The following is a 16,976-nucleotide window of genomic DNA, read 5'->3' on the forward strand; positions in this document are numbered from 1 at the left end:
GCCTGTGGGGTGGGCTGGGAGGTGGAGGTCTGTGCACGTTGGCCGCTTGCTTGCTTCCACACGTTTCTGTCGTGGTCTAGCTTGACCACTCAGAGACACACCTGGTCTAATACGTTTATCGTAAACGTGATCCTGAAAATATTTTTCTAATAAAACATAAGGCTAAAACGCCCTTAGCCTTCTTGGTTTCCTTGAGAGACTCCTGGTTCCTGCTGAGTTTTAGACCCTACGCCCAGTCTGCTCTCCCAGGCAGGAGTGGTTTTCCCTTGGCCTCCTGGATGCCTCCTTGTGGGTTAATATTTCTTGATTTAGAAAAAGTTGCCAACGACACAGAAGAATGTATCTTTTGATTTAAGATGATTCCACGGAAGCGTATTGAAGTGACTTTGTCATCAGCTTGTCTCTGGCTTTATGGTGAGTTAGACGCAAAGTGGCTTTACGGTTCAGCGTCTTGCCGTTCGCGTTTCTCCTCACAGTGGATTAGATACCGTGTGGTCACTGTCTCCTGAACTGCTGTGTCAGGCGTGGAGTCTATTGTAAATGCATTCTGATTTTCAGTGATCTTGACACAGGTCCACATAGCGGAGTTCTTATGAGCGCGTCCTGAGGCAGTTCTTAGGGCCAGCTCTAGAGTGAAATATCTGGGCGCCTGGGGATTTATTTCACAGAGGGTGCGGCCAGAGCGTCTGTGGTGACTTCGGCTTTGTAGAAAAGTCATCACGCAGTCATGGCTATTTTTCAGAATTTGCACTGGATTGTTATGTGTCCCGTTCATTATTCAGTTTGTTTCAGAAACTTCCGTCAGCGTTATTTACCTCTGACGAGTTTTTTTCCTTCTAGTTCGAGTTATTCGTCTGATGCTCTGACTTTTGAGACTGAGCACAGATTGGACCCTGTGTTCGATTCTCCAAGAATGTCCCGCCGCAGTTTGCGCCTGGTCACCACAGCCTGTGCCACGGAGGACGGCCAGGCTGGGGACGCTCACTCCTGTGCCAGTAGCACTGCCTCCCTGAAGGACAGAGCGGCCAGGTAAGCACTGTCTTCCTTGTTACCCGCACACGCTCTAACAACATTAAAACAAACGTACCAGCTTTTTGGTCTGTAGAACCACACTCTTGCACTTAAGTACACACGGGAGACTCACACTGTCGTCGCTGTGCTACGGTGAGGACTGAACCTAATTCTGGACCGTGTGGCCTGTCTGGTGTGGACGGTCTCGTGCAGGCCACGGTTTCCAGTTTTGTGTTTGTACTCAGACTCGGGCAGGGGCGCGGACACCCTGGAGCATGCGCGGTGCCCGTCCGCACGGCCGGCCTTGTAGCAGGAGCCAAATGTGGCTGTCCTCTGCTGTCATCCGAGGGGTGCCTTCCCCCGACGATTGCGTGGCACTGTGGCCACCGTGGATGAGCTCTGCATGGTTAACAGCCAGGTCTGTGTATTAAAGTCTGTGTGAACTAACAGATGCATCATGACGGCCAGCCGTTTGACGATGTTCACTCGATTCCTGAGCTTTGCACGTGCCCACCACCACGCGCATGGCCAAGAAGAAGCAGAGTGCACGATCTTTGTGCCATTTAAAGATCGTGTTCTGTTGCTCACGTAAGAATGATGAGTCTCCGATGGAAATGGTCGTCTTTCACTCAGGAATGGGGTGGTTGTGTTAGAAGAGGCGGTGAAAGGCCAGCTTGAAGCCAGGTGCCCTGCCAAGGTTCCCACGTGCCTCACACTCACTGTGGGTTGGTTAGAGGATGGGCCCGCGGTTCAGTGGGCTCATGAGTGGTCGTGAGCGCACCTGAGGGCGCCAGTCGGCTCCACGTGCGAGACGGGGCCTCGGCTGCCTGGCCTCGGCCCGCCTGTTTCTCTGCCGCCGGGCGATGCCACGATCGGTTTCCTGATGTGCTGTGTTCATGTGCAGACTTGTGTTCCTGTCCCCCCACTGCTCGTTCCCTTGAGGAGGGAGGTCCTCTCCCTGCCCCAGCTCGGTGCTTGGGGCTTTGTTGTCTGTGCCAAACAGGAGGACAGAAATGAGGTTACAGCCTTTCCTCGCTGTCCTTAATGCAAGGCCGGCTTCACCGGGGACCCTGAAATAGTGCAGGATGTGCGTGTCTGTGCACACACTTGTTCTAAAAAGCAGAAGGGTTAAGTTTATACATCATAATTTTTATTGTTAGGTCATTTTATTAGATTATTTTAAGTTTTAATCACTTTGGGGTCATGGGGCCCAGAATACTCTGAAAACTGTCCTGTATGTACAATTTTAGAAGCAGCTCTGGGACCCTGGCTCAAGGATTCCTGTTGCAGGTTAATGAGCGTTTCATTACAGCAGAGAAGACATAAGGAAACGTTGCCTTAAAAATACTACGTTCTTAAAGATTTTGTATCGGTAAAATGTAATCGTTTTGTATTTCTGAGAAGTCTGTCAACTTGTCCCTTGTGTTCCTTTCTTCTTAGAACTGCAAAGCAGCGCAGAAGTGCAAGCAAGCCGGCTTTTAGTGTCCACCATGCCTCCAGGCGGGTCGTGTCCTCGGCCGTGGGCCAGGGCGGCGCCGGCTCGCTGTCAGGCACGGCCTGTGTGCGGCCTTCTGTGCTGGATGAGTCTCTGATCCGTGAGCAAACCAAAGTGGACCACTTCTGGGGTGAGTTGGCTGCTGTTGGGTTCTCAGGTTGTCTTGGGGAGGAGGGAAGTCCCGGGCCAGGTTGTCCCTCTGCCCTGTACAGGGTGGGAGGAGCTCCTAGAAGATTCAAGGCGTTTCTCCAGACTCAAATACAAGAATGCGGGCAGCGGCTTCCCTCTGCCGCTTCTGCTGGCCGCGCTCACGTGGAAGCGTCTGTTGTGACGTGGAAGCTGAAGCAGTCTGGTAGTAGCCTGAGAACTCTCCTGCTAAGGGCATTACTTGTGTAGGCTGGCTGAGTACAGTTGTCACAGAGGTTCACCAGTGTGGTTTCAGGTTCAGACAGCTCTAAGCAGCCAGGCAGACACAGTATTTTCGAGTCACTGGGAAGCAGTCCACGTGGATGTCTTGACACTAGAAAGCAGCGTGGGCTCGTGAGCCTTCTTGACTTTAGGCAGCAACGGTGTGACCTGGTCCTTGCCGCTGACAGTGTGATGGCCACGGGGAGCCGCAGCTTTCAGAGGGACGTGGCTGCTTGCCTGTGTCCACTGGATGTTCACGGCGGCTCTTTTGAGAAGATGAGGAGATCCAGATTAGCTCCCAAAATGTTGTGTGCTAATTCGGGCAAGCCTGGGAGTTGGCGCTCAGCTGGCGAGGGTAGCTCGTAGGCGGCACAGGGGGTGGACGCCACCGGTGAGGTTTCTGCCTGCCGGTGCCTGAGGGAGCACGTTCTTCTCCCCTGATCCCTCCTCCGTGTCTGCCCTTGGGGTCCGCAGGTGTGCGTGTACAGGTGTGTGCTGTCTGCAAAGATGTGCTTTCTCCTGGAACCAAAAGATGGCGTCTGCATATGTCTGGAGGAGTTTCTGTTAGTTGTAGGCATTTCGGGAAGTGAATCTTGGCCGTTGCCAAAATGCCGACATATTAACCATTGTAACCTTTACTTTTTGTGTGTGTGGGTTTTGTTCTGATAACTCGAGCTCATGAACAGACACGCGTATGTGTGTGTGTTTTAGGTCTTGACGATGACGGAGATCTCAAAGGTAATTATTTCAGTTCTTTTTTTAAATACACTTTTCAAGATGGAAGTTTTTGTAGGTATCTGCAGGTTGTGATAAACAGGTTCCCTCTACTTTCTGAAAACTTCAGGGGGAAATAAAGCTGCCGCTCAGGGAAATGGGGATCTGGCAGCAGAAACTTTCAGGAGCAACGGCTACACCTGCAGAGACTGCATCCTGCTCTCTGAGCACAAGGACACGCTCACGGCACGCTCCACTGCCCATGGACTGTCGTCGCGAACATACTCGAGGGACGAGAGTCAGAAACGTGAGTCTGTCTCTCTCAAAGGTTAGAAAAAGATTGCATGTCCGAATATTTTAAGGTATATATACATAACCCTACTTTTGTAGGCCTTTTAGCATCCATCCACACTACTTTCTGTCATTCACTTGAATTCAAAACCGTGTGATAAAAGTTTAAGAAATGCGCCCAAGGGGCGCCTGGGTGGCTCAGTCGGTTGGGCTTCTGACTTCCACTCAGGTCATGATCTTGCGGTTCGTGGGTTCAGGGCCCGCGTTGGGCTCTGTGCTGACAACTCAGAGCCTGGAGACTGCTTCGGATTCTGTCTCTGTCTCTCTGCCCCTCCCTTACTCGCTCTCTGTCTGTTTCTCTCTCAAATATAAATAAAATAAAATAAATAAAACATAAAAAAAAAAATTAAAAAAAAAAAGAAATGCGCCCCAAATTAGCTTTGTTCTTCCTTGTCCTCTTTGAATAAATTCATTTTCTGTGGCTTGTAGTTTTATACCCAGGAGTGCGTGAAGTTCTGTGAATTTGAACTTCGGGTGAGCAAAGAAGAGTCCTTCCCTGAAACCGTAGTGGCGCCATGCGGCCACTTTATTTTCCCACGAGATCATAGGCGTTCCCACATGTGGCGGGAACAGCTTTGTGGTGGTGCTTTGGCCTCGACGGCCGCGGGGGCTTATGTGCAGGAGATGAGCAAAGTGTGTTCTGTGGTCTGTGCCGTTACTTCCGCTCCAGGGACGGTTCGGCTGGAACATGGGGCGGGGGCAGTTGTTGGGGGAGGCCCTCGAGGGAGGCAGTGGCCCTTCGCCCGGTGGAGGTGGGCCCCGTTCTGAGTCCCGGCTGCGCCCGCTCCAACAGGGAGGTCCTCGGAGGTGGCCCTGGAGGCGCTCGGCTGCCTCTCAGAACTGCCAGGGCTGCGTGGCTTTTCCAGGCGGGCCTGCGGGCTTCCTCCTGGCCCGGCACTCCCGGCTCTACTCTTGGCCCGGGTCCCTGAGGGGAGCGTGGCTGCAGATCCCCGGCCAGCTTCCGTCCGTGACTCCTGCCCCGTGATTCCCGCTCACCTCCAGCATGGAGAGGCCAGGGAGCCATGGCCTTGTTCCCCAGCTTTCCGCCACTCCTCTGTTTAATGCAAGTGCCCACATGCTGGGCCAGACTCGAGGTCCTCCTCGGGAGGACAGGGCAGGGCCAGTGGCCAGGAGGGTGGCCCGTCATTTGTGTCTCACCATGTTCCCGGCTGTGCCCCGCATGTAACGGCACGCAGTACTTTTCAGATGATTGTTTTGAGGTAATGAAGGATGGTCCCAGGACTGAGAGTTATTCCCATTTTAGCATCTTACCCTGTGGCTCAAGTTTCTGGTTTGGCTACTGTAGGTCATTGACACTGTTGGCTCTAACCTAGCAGAATAGGTCGAAGGGGAGGGGGAGGGGCCCAACGGACACGAGGATTCTGTTCCTGGACTTTCCGGGTTGTGGAGCCAGTGTCACGGGGCGCTCTCTGCCCCTGGTGCTCTGGCCTGCGCCGCAGCCCCCTGCAGCGTGGCCATGCATGTCTTCTAGACTGGCGCACCAGGCATTAGCTTAGGAAGTTCGCTGGGAAGGGACGGGGCTAGCACCTGGACCCGGGTATCGTGCCTCCAGGGCGCTGTCCCCGAGATGCCACGCCACTTCCTGTGGGCTCACCATCCGGGGGAAAGCCCGGCACTTGACTGAACTCTGTGTCACCATCAAAGGTGCTGTGTGTGTGGCTACATTGAGGCTGCATTTTGAAGCCCGCTGTCACCCACCAAGTGGAACACAACGTCGTTCTTCAAGTGGAAGTGCGTTCCACAGCCATCGCCTGGTGCAGCGACGGTGCTTACATACTAGTGGGGATGGCCCCTCCCTCGTAGCATAGTAGAGGTCACGTGTGTCTATTACCCACAGCCACCTGTCCTCATCCTGACGCTGTAGGTAGGGGCCAGCGGCCCGAGCTCCGCTCGGATGGAGGAGCCAGTGCGGGTCTGGTAGTCGCCGCAGGGGGTCCCTTGCACTTTCTCGTTGAGTTGGTCTTGAATGTTTTTGTGGAGAAAACACATTTTTATTTGCTTCGGGCTTCTGTGTTTATCACCTGCCTTGTTCTTTTAAATTAGAACAGTGATCATATGACCAACACTAATTTACTACTCTTAACAAACGTCTACTTCTCATTATTTGGGCAAAGTGTCTATCGAAGAACATTTGGAAACCACAGAGATGCCCAAGGAGAATTACAGTCTCCTGGACCCTTCCACCCAGAGCTAACCCCGCTACACGGTGGGGCCAGCAGGCTTCTCCCTTGATCGCCCGGTCCAGACCACGCTGCGTGAATTAACCCCACACTCGTTTTGTGTCAGTATTTTTGTTTTTAATTATGTTCTTGTTGTAAAACTTTGGAATGGTACAGCTAAAATAAGTTCCTTTCCCTTTTCCTTGTTCCTCCTCCACCCCCTCTGGTCTCCCTTCTAGAAGGAGCTGGTGCTGAGAGGAGTGGATCATGGGGGATTCTTTTGCTTTTAAAAATGAGGTAAAATGCACATAACATCAAAAATTAGGGGGCGCCTGGGTGGCGCAGTCGGTTAAGCGTCCCGACTTCAGCCAGGTCACGATCTCGCGGTCCGTGAGTTCGAGCCCCACCTCAGGCTCTGGGCTGATGGCTCGGAGCCTGGAGCCTGTTTCCGATTCTGTGTCTCCCTCTCTCTCTGCCCCTCCCCCATTCATGCTCTGTCTCTCTCTGTCCCAAAAATAAATAAACGTTGAAAAAAAAAAAAATTAACCAGTAACTATTTTACAGCTGACGATTAAATGGCATTTTTTAGTACATTCACAATGTTGTGCAACTCCCACCTAAATTTTGCTTTTTTGTACCTATGGAATTACGTGCTCTGTTTTGTCTTAAATGCACGCGTATGGCTGTGCATCTTTCTTCATTTTATGTGCCAAGTGAGAGTGACTTGATTTCTGACAGCTCTGTGATACTAGGTGCACGTGCCAAATTCTAGTTCATCAGTTTCGTATCCAGACGGACATTCAGGTTTTTTTGTTTGTATCCCTTTAAAAGCAGCGTTCTTCGGGTGTGTCTCCTTCTGCGTACCTATGTGTGTACGTGGGCAGATCCTTCCGTGCGGTGGAAAAACCAGAACGGGTGCGTTCGAGGCCGCAGAGCCATGTGGGTTCTGAGGACTGGACCTTTTGAGGTTCGGGTGAAGTACACCCTTGATGTGGTTCACATCAAAAAGGCTTTACATTTAAAAGGCTCGGACGTCTTTCCTTTGGAACATCCAGCCGTCCTCTCCAGAGCAGGGTACTGATGGGGTGCGTGCAGAGGGCCAGACTGGAGTCCCCTTAGGAAGCTGGGAGCTTGGGAGGAGCCTAGCGCCCGCAGGGCCTTCCTGGGCCTCAGGCTGACCTGAGTCCTTCCTGTGTTCCCAGGGAAGCACCAGGGGATCTGGAAACAGACTCTTCTGTAGTCTCTGTCTTGCCTAAGGCAACGCATAAAGCCCCCAACAAAAGGTAGAAGTTAAAGATAGGTCACTGTTCTGAAAAATTGTCACTTGTCGTGGTGGCTTACAGCAGAATTTTGCTTATTGGACCAGCCTCAGGCTCTAGAGAAAGAAGGACTTAAATGCCTGCTTCCTTTGGGTGAGTGCAGCGGAGCCACCAGGCGGGGTGTGGCTGTCACCAAGCGAGCAGATGCAGTGAAGACACAGCTGTGGCGGGCCAGCTGCAGGCGCCGTCCCTGAGCTGGGCAGCTGAGACACGAGGGCTGGACCCTAAATCAGGAGAAGCCTCTGTCCTGAAGATGCCGCAGTTAGCAATTAAGTAGTTAAAACCCGTTTCTACTTGCACTTCCTACATTGATGTCACTCTGGGAAGAAAATGGTTTTGTGCAGTTTCAGGTTAAAATTTTTTTTTAACGTGTACTCATTTTTGAGAGAGACAGAATGCGAGTGGGTTAGGGGCAGAGAGAGAGGGAGACACAGAAGCAGAAGCAGGCTCCAGGCTCTGAGCCATCAGCACAGAGCCCGACGCGGGGCTCGAACTCACTGAGCTGTGAGATCATGACCTGAGCCGAAGTCGGATGGTCAACCGACTGAGCCACCCGGGAGCCCCCATGTGCAGTTTCAGTTTAAATAGATTCTCCAGTTGACTCCCCAGAGACTGACCCGCACTGTTTTCCCAGGACGGCAGCATGCGGGTCCCCGCCCCGTGTGCTCTCGCCAGGGCTCCGTTTTTCCTTTTAAACTTCTGCCAACTTGGTGGGTAAAAAATGGAGTTTCAGTGTTTTTGATTATCAGGGAACCAGACTACGTGTTACCTCTCAGTAAGTTTTTTCTCTTTGTACGGAGCTTTGTAGCCAGTTTTCACTGGAGCGTAGAACAGGAGAGTGAGCAGAGTGGGGACCGACCACGGTCCACGGGTTCCACGGTGCTTTTGGCACCGGACTCTAGGCCACAAATGGCCTCCATAAAAAAAAAAAACAAAACACCTCATCTTATTTCTTTAAAATCACACCCACCCGGGGGCGCCTGGGTGGCGCAGTCGGTTAAGCGTCCGACTTCAGCCAGGTCACGATCTCGCGGTCCGGGAGTTCGAGCCCCGTGTCGGGCTCTGGGCTGATGGCTCAGAGCCTGGAGCCTGTTTCCGATTCTGTGTCTCCTTCTCTCTCTGACCCTCGCCCGTTCATGCTCTGTCTCTCTCTGTCCCAAAAATAAATAAACGTTGAAAAAAAAAATTAAAAAATAAAAAATAAAAAAAAAATAAAATAAAATCACACCCACCCAGACTTCAGCAGTCCCAGCTGGCCTCCTGCCGCACGCTGGCGCAAGGGCCCCTGACCGGGCGGTACGGGGACCGGTCTCAGAAGCGCTTCTGGGCAGGCCCTGGCCTTGCCACCGGGTCTCCGTGTGAGGGGAGCTGTCAGGAATGCAGAGTTCCGGCAACTGGAACTTGTAGACCATCGCCCTGCACATTTTAGGTTAATAGGTTGGACACAGCAGAGATCACGTCGTATCTTCTGAAGCTCTAGGCCCTGATAAAAAGCAGAGAGGACCGCTGAGGATTGCTGGCTTAGTTGTTCCAGAAGTTAACTGCTCCTCCCAGGCGCTCTTGCCGGTGGTTTCTGGCGCAGGCATCTTTGCAGCCGTTGGTCGTATCTGATGGTCCTTTTGTAGGCAGGTGACAGAGTGAACTGGGCGGGCCAGAGGCCAGTTAAGGGAGGGGCTGTCGAGCAGTATGTAGATTTGGGGTGTACGTCAGCAGAATGGGGGTGCAGTTACCTCAGACTGGCTGTTTTGTGCAGGCTCGCCTGGGCCAGAGATCTGGCATTGGGCTCGCCGTTACAGGTTTGCCGTGTCGCTCTGCCTCTGTCAGGAGGTGACACGTGGCACGCGAGGCGGTGACATTTGTCGTCAGGGCTTTTCCCAAGTCCTCTCTGATGTACCTTTGAAGAGTTGGTTCTGCTCTTCCCGAGATGAATAATTTGGCTCTCTGACTTTTTAGGGGAGTAGATGTTGGCCCTGTGGGAAGAAATAACTCTGTTCACGGTTTTTCAATAGGCGGTGCCTCTTTCCACACGGATAGGATTTTGTGGCTGGCCACGGACACTTCGTCATCCCTGTCGTCATTCTTAGCCCACCTTTTCCGAGTGGTTTTAATGAAGCTCAATTATGAATCAGGAAATTACAAATTGAAAAGTTACGAATCAAAAGATCGTGAATCAAAAAGCTATAAGTCAAAAAGCCATGAATCAAAAGGTATTTAAATAATTTTTTTCCTCCTTTTTCCACCTAATCATGCTTTCAAGGTGGAGAAAGCACCGCTTTTCCTGCGTGGCGCTTTATCCACGTTGCTCCTCTCACGCCCTTTCCGCGGACTTTCTCGTGCTTTGTTCGGGTCTTCCTATAAGGGGCTTATGGAACTCTCTAACATGTGCTGCTTTGGTTCTGTTTTCTGAAAGCGGACCAGCGCTTAAATGTTTTTCAAGTCACTTTTTAAAAAGTTAACGTACTCCACTTTCGATTCGTATTCCCTCTTGAAGGCAGAAGTAGCTTATTTGAATGGCACTTAGAAGGTAGTGGTCTCCGGCCGTCTTTGAGCAGGCCGGTCCGTCTCTGTTGCATTGGCTGTGGGTGCCTTGCTCGGCCAGGTGGGGCCCGCGCACGAGTGTCTCCCTGGCAACGCCCCGTCGCCCCGCCTCCCCTGCGCGGCTGCGCCGTGGGCCGGCCTGAGGCCCGCGTGCTTGGCCTCGCGTGCCCTCCGGCCCGAACTCCGCCTCCGCGAGCGTCTCTGAGCCTTTTTTGCGTGTATTGCAGCTCTTTCCGGTCACTGTGGGACAGTGGATGTAGGAGGGCTTCTCAGAGAGGACGGCCGCGTCAGTGTAAACGGGGAGTCCCCGTGTAAGTATGGCCGCGCCGCGGGTGGGACGCTGGGCACTGGCGGGGGCTGCCGCAGGTGGTGGCGCGAACCCGTGGACACGGCCCCACGGCCCCCCGGGCGCGCAGCCCTCGCGGGTTAGCGCGGGCCGACCCCTCGTAAGAGGCGCCGGCAGCCCCAGATTGCGTTTGCTGTGACATGTCCGTGCATATATTTTCCTGCGTAATTGAGTTTCCTAATGTTTGCGAACCGCCATTGTTGTGCACAGTCGAGATTGAGCAGGTCTGCGTGGTAATCTGTCAAATTAACTGCTTGTCACCACCACCCACAGGCGATGGCCGTGAGGGGAAGAAGCTCCTTGAAACGCACACAGACATCCGCTTGCGGTCCTCAAGGCCAGAGAGGGTGGCGGGGGCCATTTGGCACGTCTTTTCTTACGCAGGTTGTGTCTCACACCTTTTTGTTTTGTTCTTATCACGTTCTTCGCAAATGCTGTGGCTCCCTGTTTGTTTGTGTTGTAAAAACTGACAGGAAGAGTACTGACTTTAGCTTGAAATACAGAGAATGTCTCTGTCGGAAAGCTCCTTTGGAACGTATCGAGTGCAGGCTAAACGTCTGAGAAGTAACCTGCTTGAGGTGACACGACGGGTTAGAAAGGCTGGTCGTCCTCCCGGGTGGAGCTCAGTAGGAGCCGTTGCCCTGTGCATCGCTCCCGTGACCGCCGTGTCCTGAGCCTTTGCGGCAAGGACGTGTACGTGCACAATTACATGTTTTCTAACTTACACCCCTAAGTTTCTTGCTAAAGGGGCACCTTTTTTAGAGTTTTTTTTTAAGCTAAACTCCAAAAGTAATGGCCTCTTAACTGTATTAACAGTTAAAACATACGGTTTTAACAGTATTAACTGTACCGTATTAACAGTTAAAACATAAAATGATAGATTAAGAACTCCTGTTCCACGATGTTTCTTTTCCTCTCAGGCATGTTGGAATTAACAGCGTCAGGAGTCAACGCGCAAATGCGTATATAACTTTCAGCAGTTTTTCTGCCTTATGTGATGCGTGGTGTTTGATAACCAAAGTCTATCATGTTAGTCTGTTACCCAGTGGTACTGCCGTTTGTCATTCCAAAATACTTTTTCACTAGGAAGTGCTAACTTGTAGAATGATCAAGTGAAGACCAAGTCTATGGTTTTGGAGTCACCGTGGTCTCACCTAGAGCACGTTAAACTGCTGGTGTCCACAGATTTTATCTGTTAGCTCCAGCGGTGGGCGTGGGGGTAGCTGCCCGCCACCCTCAGGGCTTTCTGTAGGGGAGTCTGCCTTCCCTGCGTTGGGAGGAAGTGAACGCGGCGGCGTTTCATAATTGAATTTCAGAATCTCGCTCGGACTTAAATAGTTGATCATTTCTTCTCTTTGAGAAGAGGCTCTTGACGTAACTGATTTGAGAGTCTTGGTAAAATGGATCCCAGTGGGAATTTCTTGTACTGTAACTATGGAGAGCTGGTTTTCCGGTGTGAGTTTTGAGTGTGCCCCTCTTGCACACGTCTTGTCTATCACAGGTCACCTCTTGGTACAGATGCTGCAGAGGATTGGAGCTTCCGGATGGTTTGTGTCGAAGACACTGTTGTCACTCCTTTGGTTGGCCGTGGTTGCTCCAGGTGGTTATTCTGGCTCTCTGTGTTAGCGCTCTCTCCAGGGCTTTGGGCAGCTAGCGCCTGCAAGAGATGACTTATCTAACCAGATGAAAGTTTCATTTCAGGGCTACGTGCTTTGATCCTTGACATAACATGTTTCGTTCTCGGTTGCGTAGAAGTGCTAACACACTGTGTTCTCGGGTGTGTGAGGGTGTGTGAGCGTCTTCGTCTCTCCTCTGTGTTGTGTCCCGTGTTAAGTCTAGCTGCTTGCGTTAACTGTAATTGAGAATGCATGAATTTGGGGTTTCCCCTTTTTATCATTGTTCTGTGGCTCTGTCAGCATTCCATATTGCTTTGTGCTTATGACGTCCCTGTGTTTGACTGTATGGATATTCCTGCCGTGACGATCGGCATCTTAATGTGCGCCATCCCTAATTTCATCTAAGCATACTTACGTGATATTTGTTTGCACGTTGCCTTGTGCTCTCTTTTGGCCTTCACGAAAACTGTCTATTTAGGAATTTGATTTCCCGAAGACCATTTCTTTAGAATGTTTGGTGTTTTCTCTTTTAGGGAAGGCAGCCTCTGGAATATTCTGGTGGCTAGGGATTGGATGGTACCAGTTTGTTACTTTGATTTCTTGGCTGAATGTGTTTCTTCTTACAAGGTAAGAAAACCAGTATCATGTCAACTCAATGTTTTTTGTTTGTTTTTAAACATTTATTTATTTATTTATTTATTTATTTATTTATTTATTTAATTAATTTATTTAGAGAAACAGCAAAGGGGGAAGGGCAGAGAGAGAGAGGGAGAGAGAATCCCAAGTAGGCTCTAGGCTGTCAGCAGAGAGCCAGATGCAGGGCTCAGACTCATGAACCATGAGATCATGGTCTGAGCTAAAGTCAAGAGTCAGACACTTAACCAACTGAGCACCCTGGGCGCCCCTCAACTTGGTGTTTTAAAGAACTGACTTTGTGGGATGCCTGGGTGGCTCAGTCAGTGAAGTGTCCGACTTCGGCTCAGGTCATGATCTCGTGGTTCGTGAGTTCGAGCCCTGCGTCAGGCTCTGTGCTGACAGCTCAGAGCCTGGAACCTGCTTCAGATTCTGTGTCTCCCTCTCTCTCTGTCCCTCCCCCATTTGCACTGTGTCTCTCTCAAAAATAAACGTTAAAAAAAATTTTATAATAAAATACTGACCTTGTGCTAATTGCAGGACATAATTTGATTTGTTGGGTTTTTTGTTTGGGTTTTTTTTGTTTGTTTTTATTTTTTTTTAATTTTTATTTTTTTTACTGTTTATTTATTTTTGACAGAGAGCATGAGTTGGGGAGGGGCAGAGAGAGAGGGAGACACAGAATCCGGAGTAGGTTCCAGGCTCTGAGCTGTCAGCACAGAGCCCGATACAGGGCTCGAACTCACAGACCGCAAGATCATGACCTGAGCCTAAGTCGGACAGTCAACCGACTGCGCCACTCAGGCGCCCCTCTTTTGTTTATTTTTTTAATGTTTACTCATGACCTGAGCCTAAGTCAGACGCTTAACCGACTGAGGCCCCCAGCACCCCTGATTTGATGTTTTATAATGATTAATGTTCTATTTACATTTTTATAGTTCAGTATATTAATGTCTTGCCTATTTTATATCACTTTATTTTTATTTCTTAATTTTTGAGAGAGAGACGGCACACGCATGTGTGCACACGCCTTTGAGGGGGAAAGGGGCGGAGGGAGAGGATCCTAAGTAGGATCCTGATGCAGGGCTTGGTCTCCCAACTGTGAGATGATAATCTGAGCTGGAATCCAGAGTTGGATGCTTAACCCACTGAGCCGTCCGGGCGCCCCTGTGTCACCTAATAGTTTACAAAGTGCTTTCGTGTTTTTATTTAATCTTTCAGACCACTTCTGTGAGAAAGGAAAGGCACTGTCATTCTCAGAGTACAGGGGTGACCCAGGTCGGGAGGGGGATGGTCAGGACTGGGAGCCAGACCGGGCAGTTCCTCCGGCTCCCAGTGACCTTAGTGTGGCTAGTGACCAAAGCTCTTTAGTGCCCTGCGTGGCACCTTGCATGCCAAGAGTTAGTGAATATAGTCGATGGTTAATATGGGCCAGGAGACATCATTTTATGGACAGGCTCCCCTGTAGGCGCCGAGGGGGTGCCTGGCTGGCTCAGTCGGGGAGCCTGCGATGCTGGAGCTCTGGGTTATGCGTCCAAGCCCCACGTTAGGTGTGGAGCCTACTTTGCAAACAGACAGACAGCTGTAACTGCATTTCTAATACTGTCGACTTTCATTTTGAGATAAGAGGGGGGTTATTTGGTATGAAATTACGCAGAGAGGTAAAATGGAATGGCGATCCTGCCCTTTCTTTTTCCAAGGTAATATTTTTCTTCTTATTCCTAGGTGCCTTCGAAACATTTGCAAGTTTTTAATCTTGTTCATTCCATTATTACTTTTACTAGGTAAGTAGAATTCGACCTACTTACCTCAGATGATTAACGGACACACGTAAAGGTGAAAGGAGGGAAAGGGCTGCGGACCTCGGTGCACGTTGCGCAGAGCGTTGTCTGCACATGCACGTGCAGCTTGGTCCCTCTCCTCTTCTAGGTGCAGGTCTGTCCCTGTGTGGCCAGGGACACTTCCTGTCAGGCCTTCCTGTGTTCAACTGGACACGTGCGCACGGAACCCAGAGGGTGGACATCCCTGAGGGCACCTTCACACCTGATGCCCCTCATCTGAGCCAGCCGCCAGAGGTAGCCACCCAGGAAGCCCCCTTCTCCGGCCTTCCCCATCCGTCGTCCTCCCAGTAGGTTTTCGTACTGCTGGGAACAGGTGCCCTGCCCTGTGTTAGAAAGTATGTTTAAACATCAGATAGGCAAGGCTTAAGACTTGCTCCTTAAATGTTCGGAGATAGTTTGGGTAATGCCTATTTAAATTTTCTCATTCTGTTAATTTTAATTAAAAAAAAAAAAGCGTTTACTACTTTGGAAAATACAGAGTGTATGAAGAAGAAAATACAACCCCCCATGTCTGCCACGTGGGGAAAATCCCTGATGACGGCCATCGTCACGCTGTGTATCCGTAGCGTTTAGGGGACCTTTCACTGCAGTGTTTGGTTTGTGCTTTTGACTCAAAATTGCACTTCAGATTATTTGACGCCAGACGGAGTTCTCCATTTGTGTTGCGGTTGGAACTTGCTGTCCCTGTTGTAGGGCGGCGGCGAGGCTTTCCCCCGGCGTCCGATGAGCGAGGTGGAAAGGCAGGTGGCCTCGTTGTCTGGACAGTGTCACGGCCACGACGAGAAGCTCCGAGAGCTGGCGGCTGTGCTTCGGAGACTGCAGGCGCGGATAGACCAGATGGACGGAGACGGCGGCGGGACCCTGTCCCTGGTTAGAAGAGCGGTGGGGCGGCCTTCAGGGGCCACACGTGCTGGCGGACTGTCGGGCTCCGAGGTTGTGCCCAGCAGTTCCCCAGGGTCTGTTCTCTTCGTGGGGATGAAGAGTGGGAGAGGCACGGAGGGGACAGGTGGCCGTGCCAATCGGTCGTTGGGAGCTGCGTGCTGTCCCGTGACCGGGAGCTCCGGTGGGCAGCGTGGAGATCTCGTGCCCGGGTACCCCGCTCTGCAGGTGGCTCCTGGCCTGCGTCTTAATCTGAAAATGGCCTGTCACAATTCAGTGACGTTTCATCTCAGTAGGGATTTGCTTTGCACTTCCTGTCAACACTGATTTGAAAAGTTCAAGTCTGATGTAAAATGTCTCGCGGTCATCAAGCGGTTAAGAGTAGCTGCTTCTCTGTCCGGAACCCTGAAGAGAGTCTTGTTTATTTGGTATATTCTCAAGGAGAGACCTGTCAGTCCACTCTCCCCACGGCTGATGTTTATTTTCTTAGGTTCCAACATGCGTGTTTATTCAGTATTTAGATGCTTTGGATTGAAATCTTTCAAATACGGGTTGCCCCTTGCCCTAACAACCTGCTGTTCCCTCACGTCTCTGGTCTCGACCAAGAGCCCCCTCCCCACTCAGCACCAGAGTCAAGGCGTGAGCCCATCTCCCCTCCCTCACTGGTGCCGCTGGCCTCCAGCCTGGGCACCCTCAAGGCCCTGCGCGGGACCTGGTCCTGCCGTGCCCCTGGGCAAGCCTGCCTCTTGTCTCTAAGCGCCAGCACCCCCACACTTGGCCTCGGGGGAGCACTGCCCACCCCATGGCCCCGCCCACCACCTTCCCCACCCACCTTTCAAGTCACTGTCTTCTCACACCTGATGGGGACCAAAAGGAATGTTAGTGGAGTGAATGACCCTTTTCTCAACTCTGGTTTGGCCTGAGGAACATCACTAGTTTTCATTGTGATGTGTTGATAACATGGGAGGACGGTCAGGTGACAGGGCACAGTTTACACCTTCTCTGCACGGCCCCCGCTTGCCCCCAGCGTGCCCCCCACCTTGCCCACCGCTTGCCCCCCCCCGCTTGTTCCCGGCTTACTCCCACTTGCCACCAGTGTGCCCCCCAGCGTGCTCCCCAGCTTGTCCCCCAGCTTGTCCCCACTTGCCCCCAGCGTGCTCCCCAGCTTGTCCCCAACTTGCCCCCAGCTTATCCCCTGCTTGTCCCCGCTTGCCCCCTGCCAGTCCCCAACTTGCCCCCCAGCTTATCCCCCGCTTGCCCCAGCTTGTCCCCCGCTTGCCCACAGCGTGGCCCCCACTTGCCCCCCAGCTTGTCCCCTGCTTGTCCCCCGCTTGCCCCCAGCTTGTCCCTGCTTGTCCCCCACCTTGCCCCCCATTTGTCCCCCGCTTGCCCCCAGCTTGCCCCCGCTTGCCCACAGCGTGCCCCCCAGCTTGTCCCCAACTTGCCCCCAGCTTGTCCCCCAGCGTGTCTCCCACTTGCCCCCCACTTGTCCCCAGCTTGTCCCCCAGCTTGCCATGCTTGGAGTGTTTGTACCTGCTCAAGGAGCATTGGCGTCCTTCATTGATTCCTCAGTCGTTGCTTATTTTTTGTTTTCTTGACTATAAAGTTGGGATGACTTCAGTCACGTCCCGCTGGCACAGTTATG

General features: G+C 51.8%; 1 protein-coding gene across 16 annotated transcripts in view; it reads left to right on the forward strand.

The window, feature by feature from the left end:
• Positions 1-16,976, forward strand: part of SUN1 (Sad1 and UNC84 domain containing 1) — a 54,297-nt gene that overhangs the window by 21,171 nt on the left and 16,150 nt on the right. For 5 of the 16 annotated variants that reach the window (XM_086691348.1, XM_086691352.1, XM_086691346.1 and 2 more), the window contains 12 exons: positions 841-1,029; positions 2,452-2,636; positions 3,626-3,652; positions 3,759-3,956; positions 9,488-9,685; positions 10,244-10,327; positions 10,636-10,746; positions 11,864-11,962; positions 12,512-12,605; positions 14,337-14,395; positions 14,541-14,686; positions 15,146-15,322. In XM_086691348.1, coding sequence (XP_086547474.1) covers positions 841-1,029; positions 2,452-2,636; positions 3,626-3,652; positions 3,759-3,956; positions 9,488-9,685; positions 10,244-10,327; positions 10,636-10,746; positions 11,864-11,962; positions 12,512-12,605; positions 14,337-14,395; positions 14,541-14,686; positions 15,146-15,322 — 1,567 coding nt within the window. The remainder of the gene's footprint in view (positions 1-840; positions 1,030-2,451; positions 2,637-3,625; positions 3,653-3,758; positions 3,957-9,487; positions 9,686-10,243; positions 10,328-10,635; positions 10,747-11,863; positions 11,963-12,511; positions 12,606-14,336; positions 14,396-14,540; positions 14,687-15,145; positions 15,323-16,976) is intronic. The other 11 variants (XM_086691347.1, XM_086691350.1, XM_086691355.1 and 8 more) reach the window with 11 other exon arrangements.

The sequence above is a fragment of the Puma concolor genome, chromosome E3 (assembly GCF_028749965.1).
Source record: "Puma concolor isolate L17-30 chromosome E3, mPumCon1.1.hap2, whole genome shotgun sequence".
NCBI classification, from domain to species: domain Eukaryota; kingdom Metazoa; phylum Chordata; class Mammalia; order Carnivora; family Felidae; genus Puma; species Puma concolor.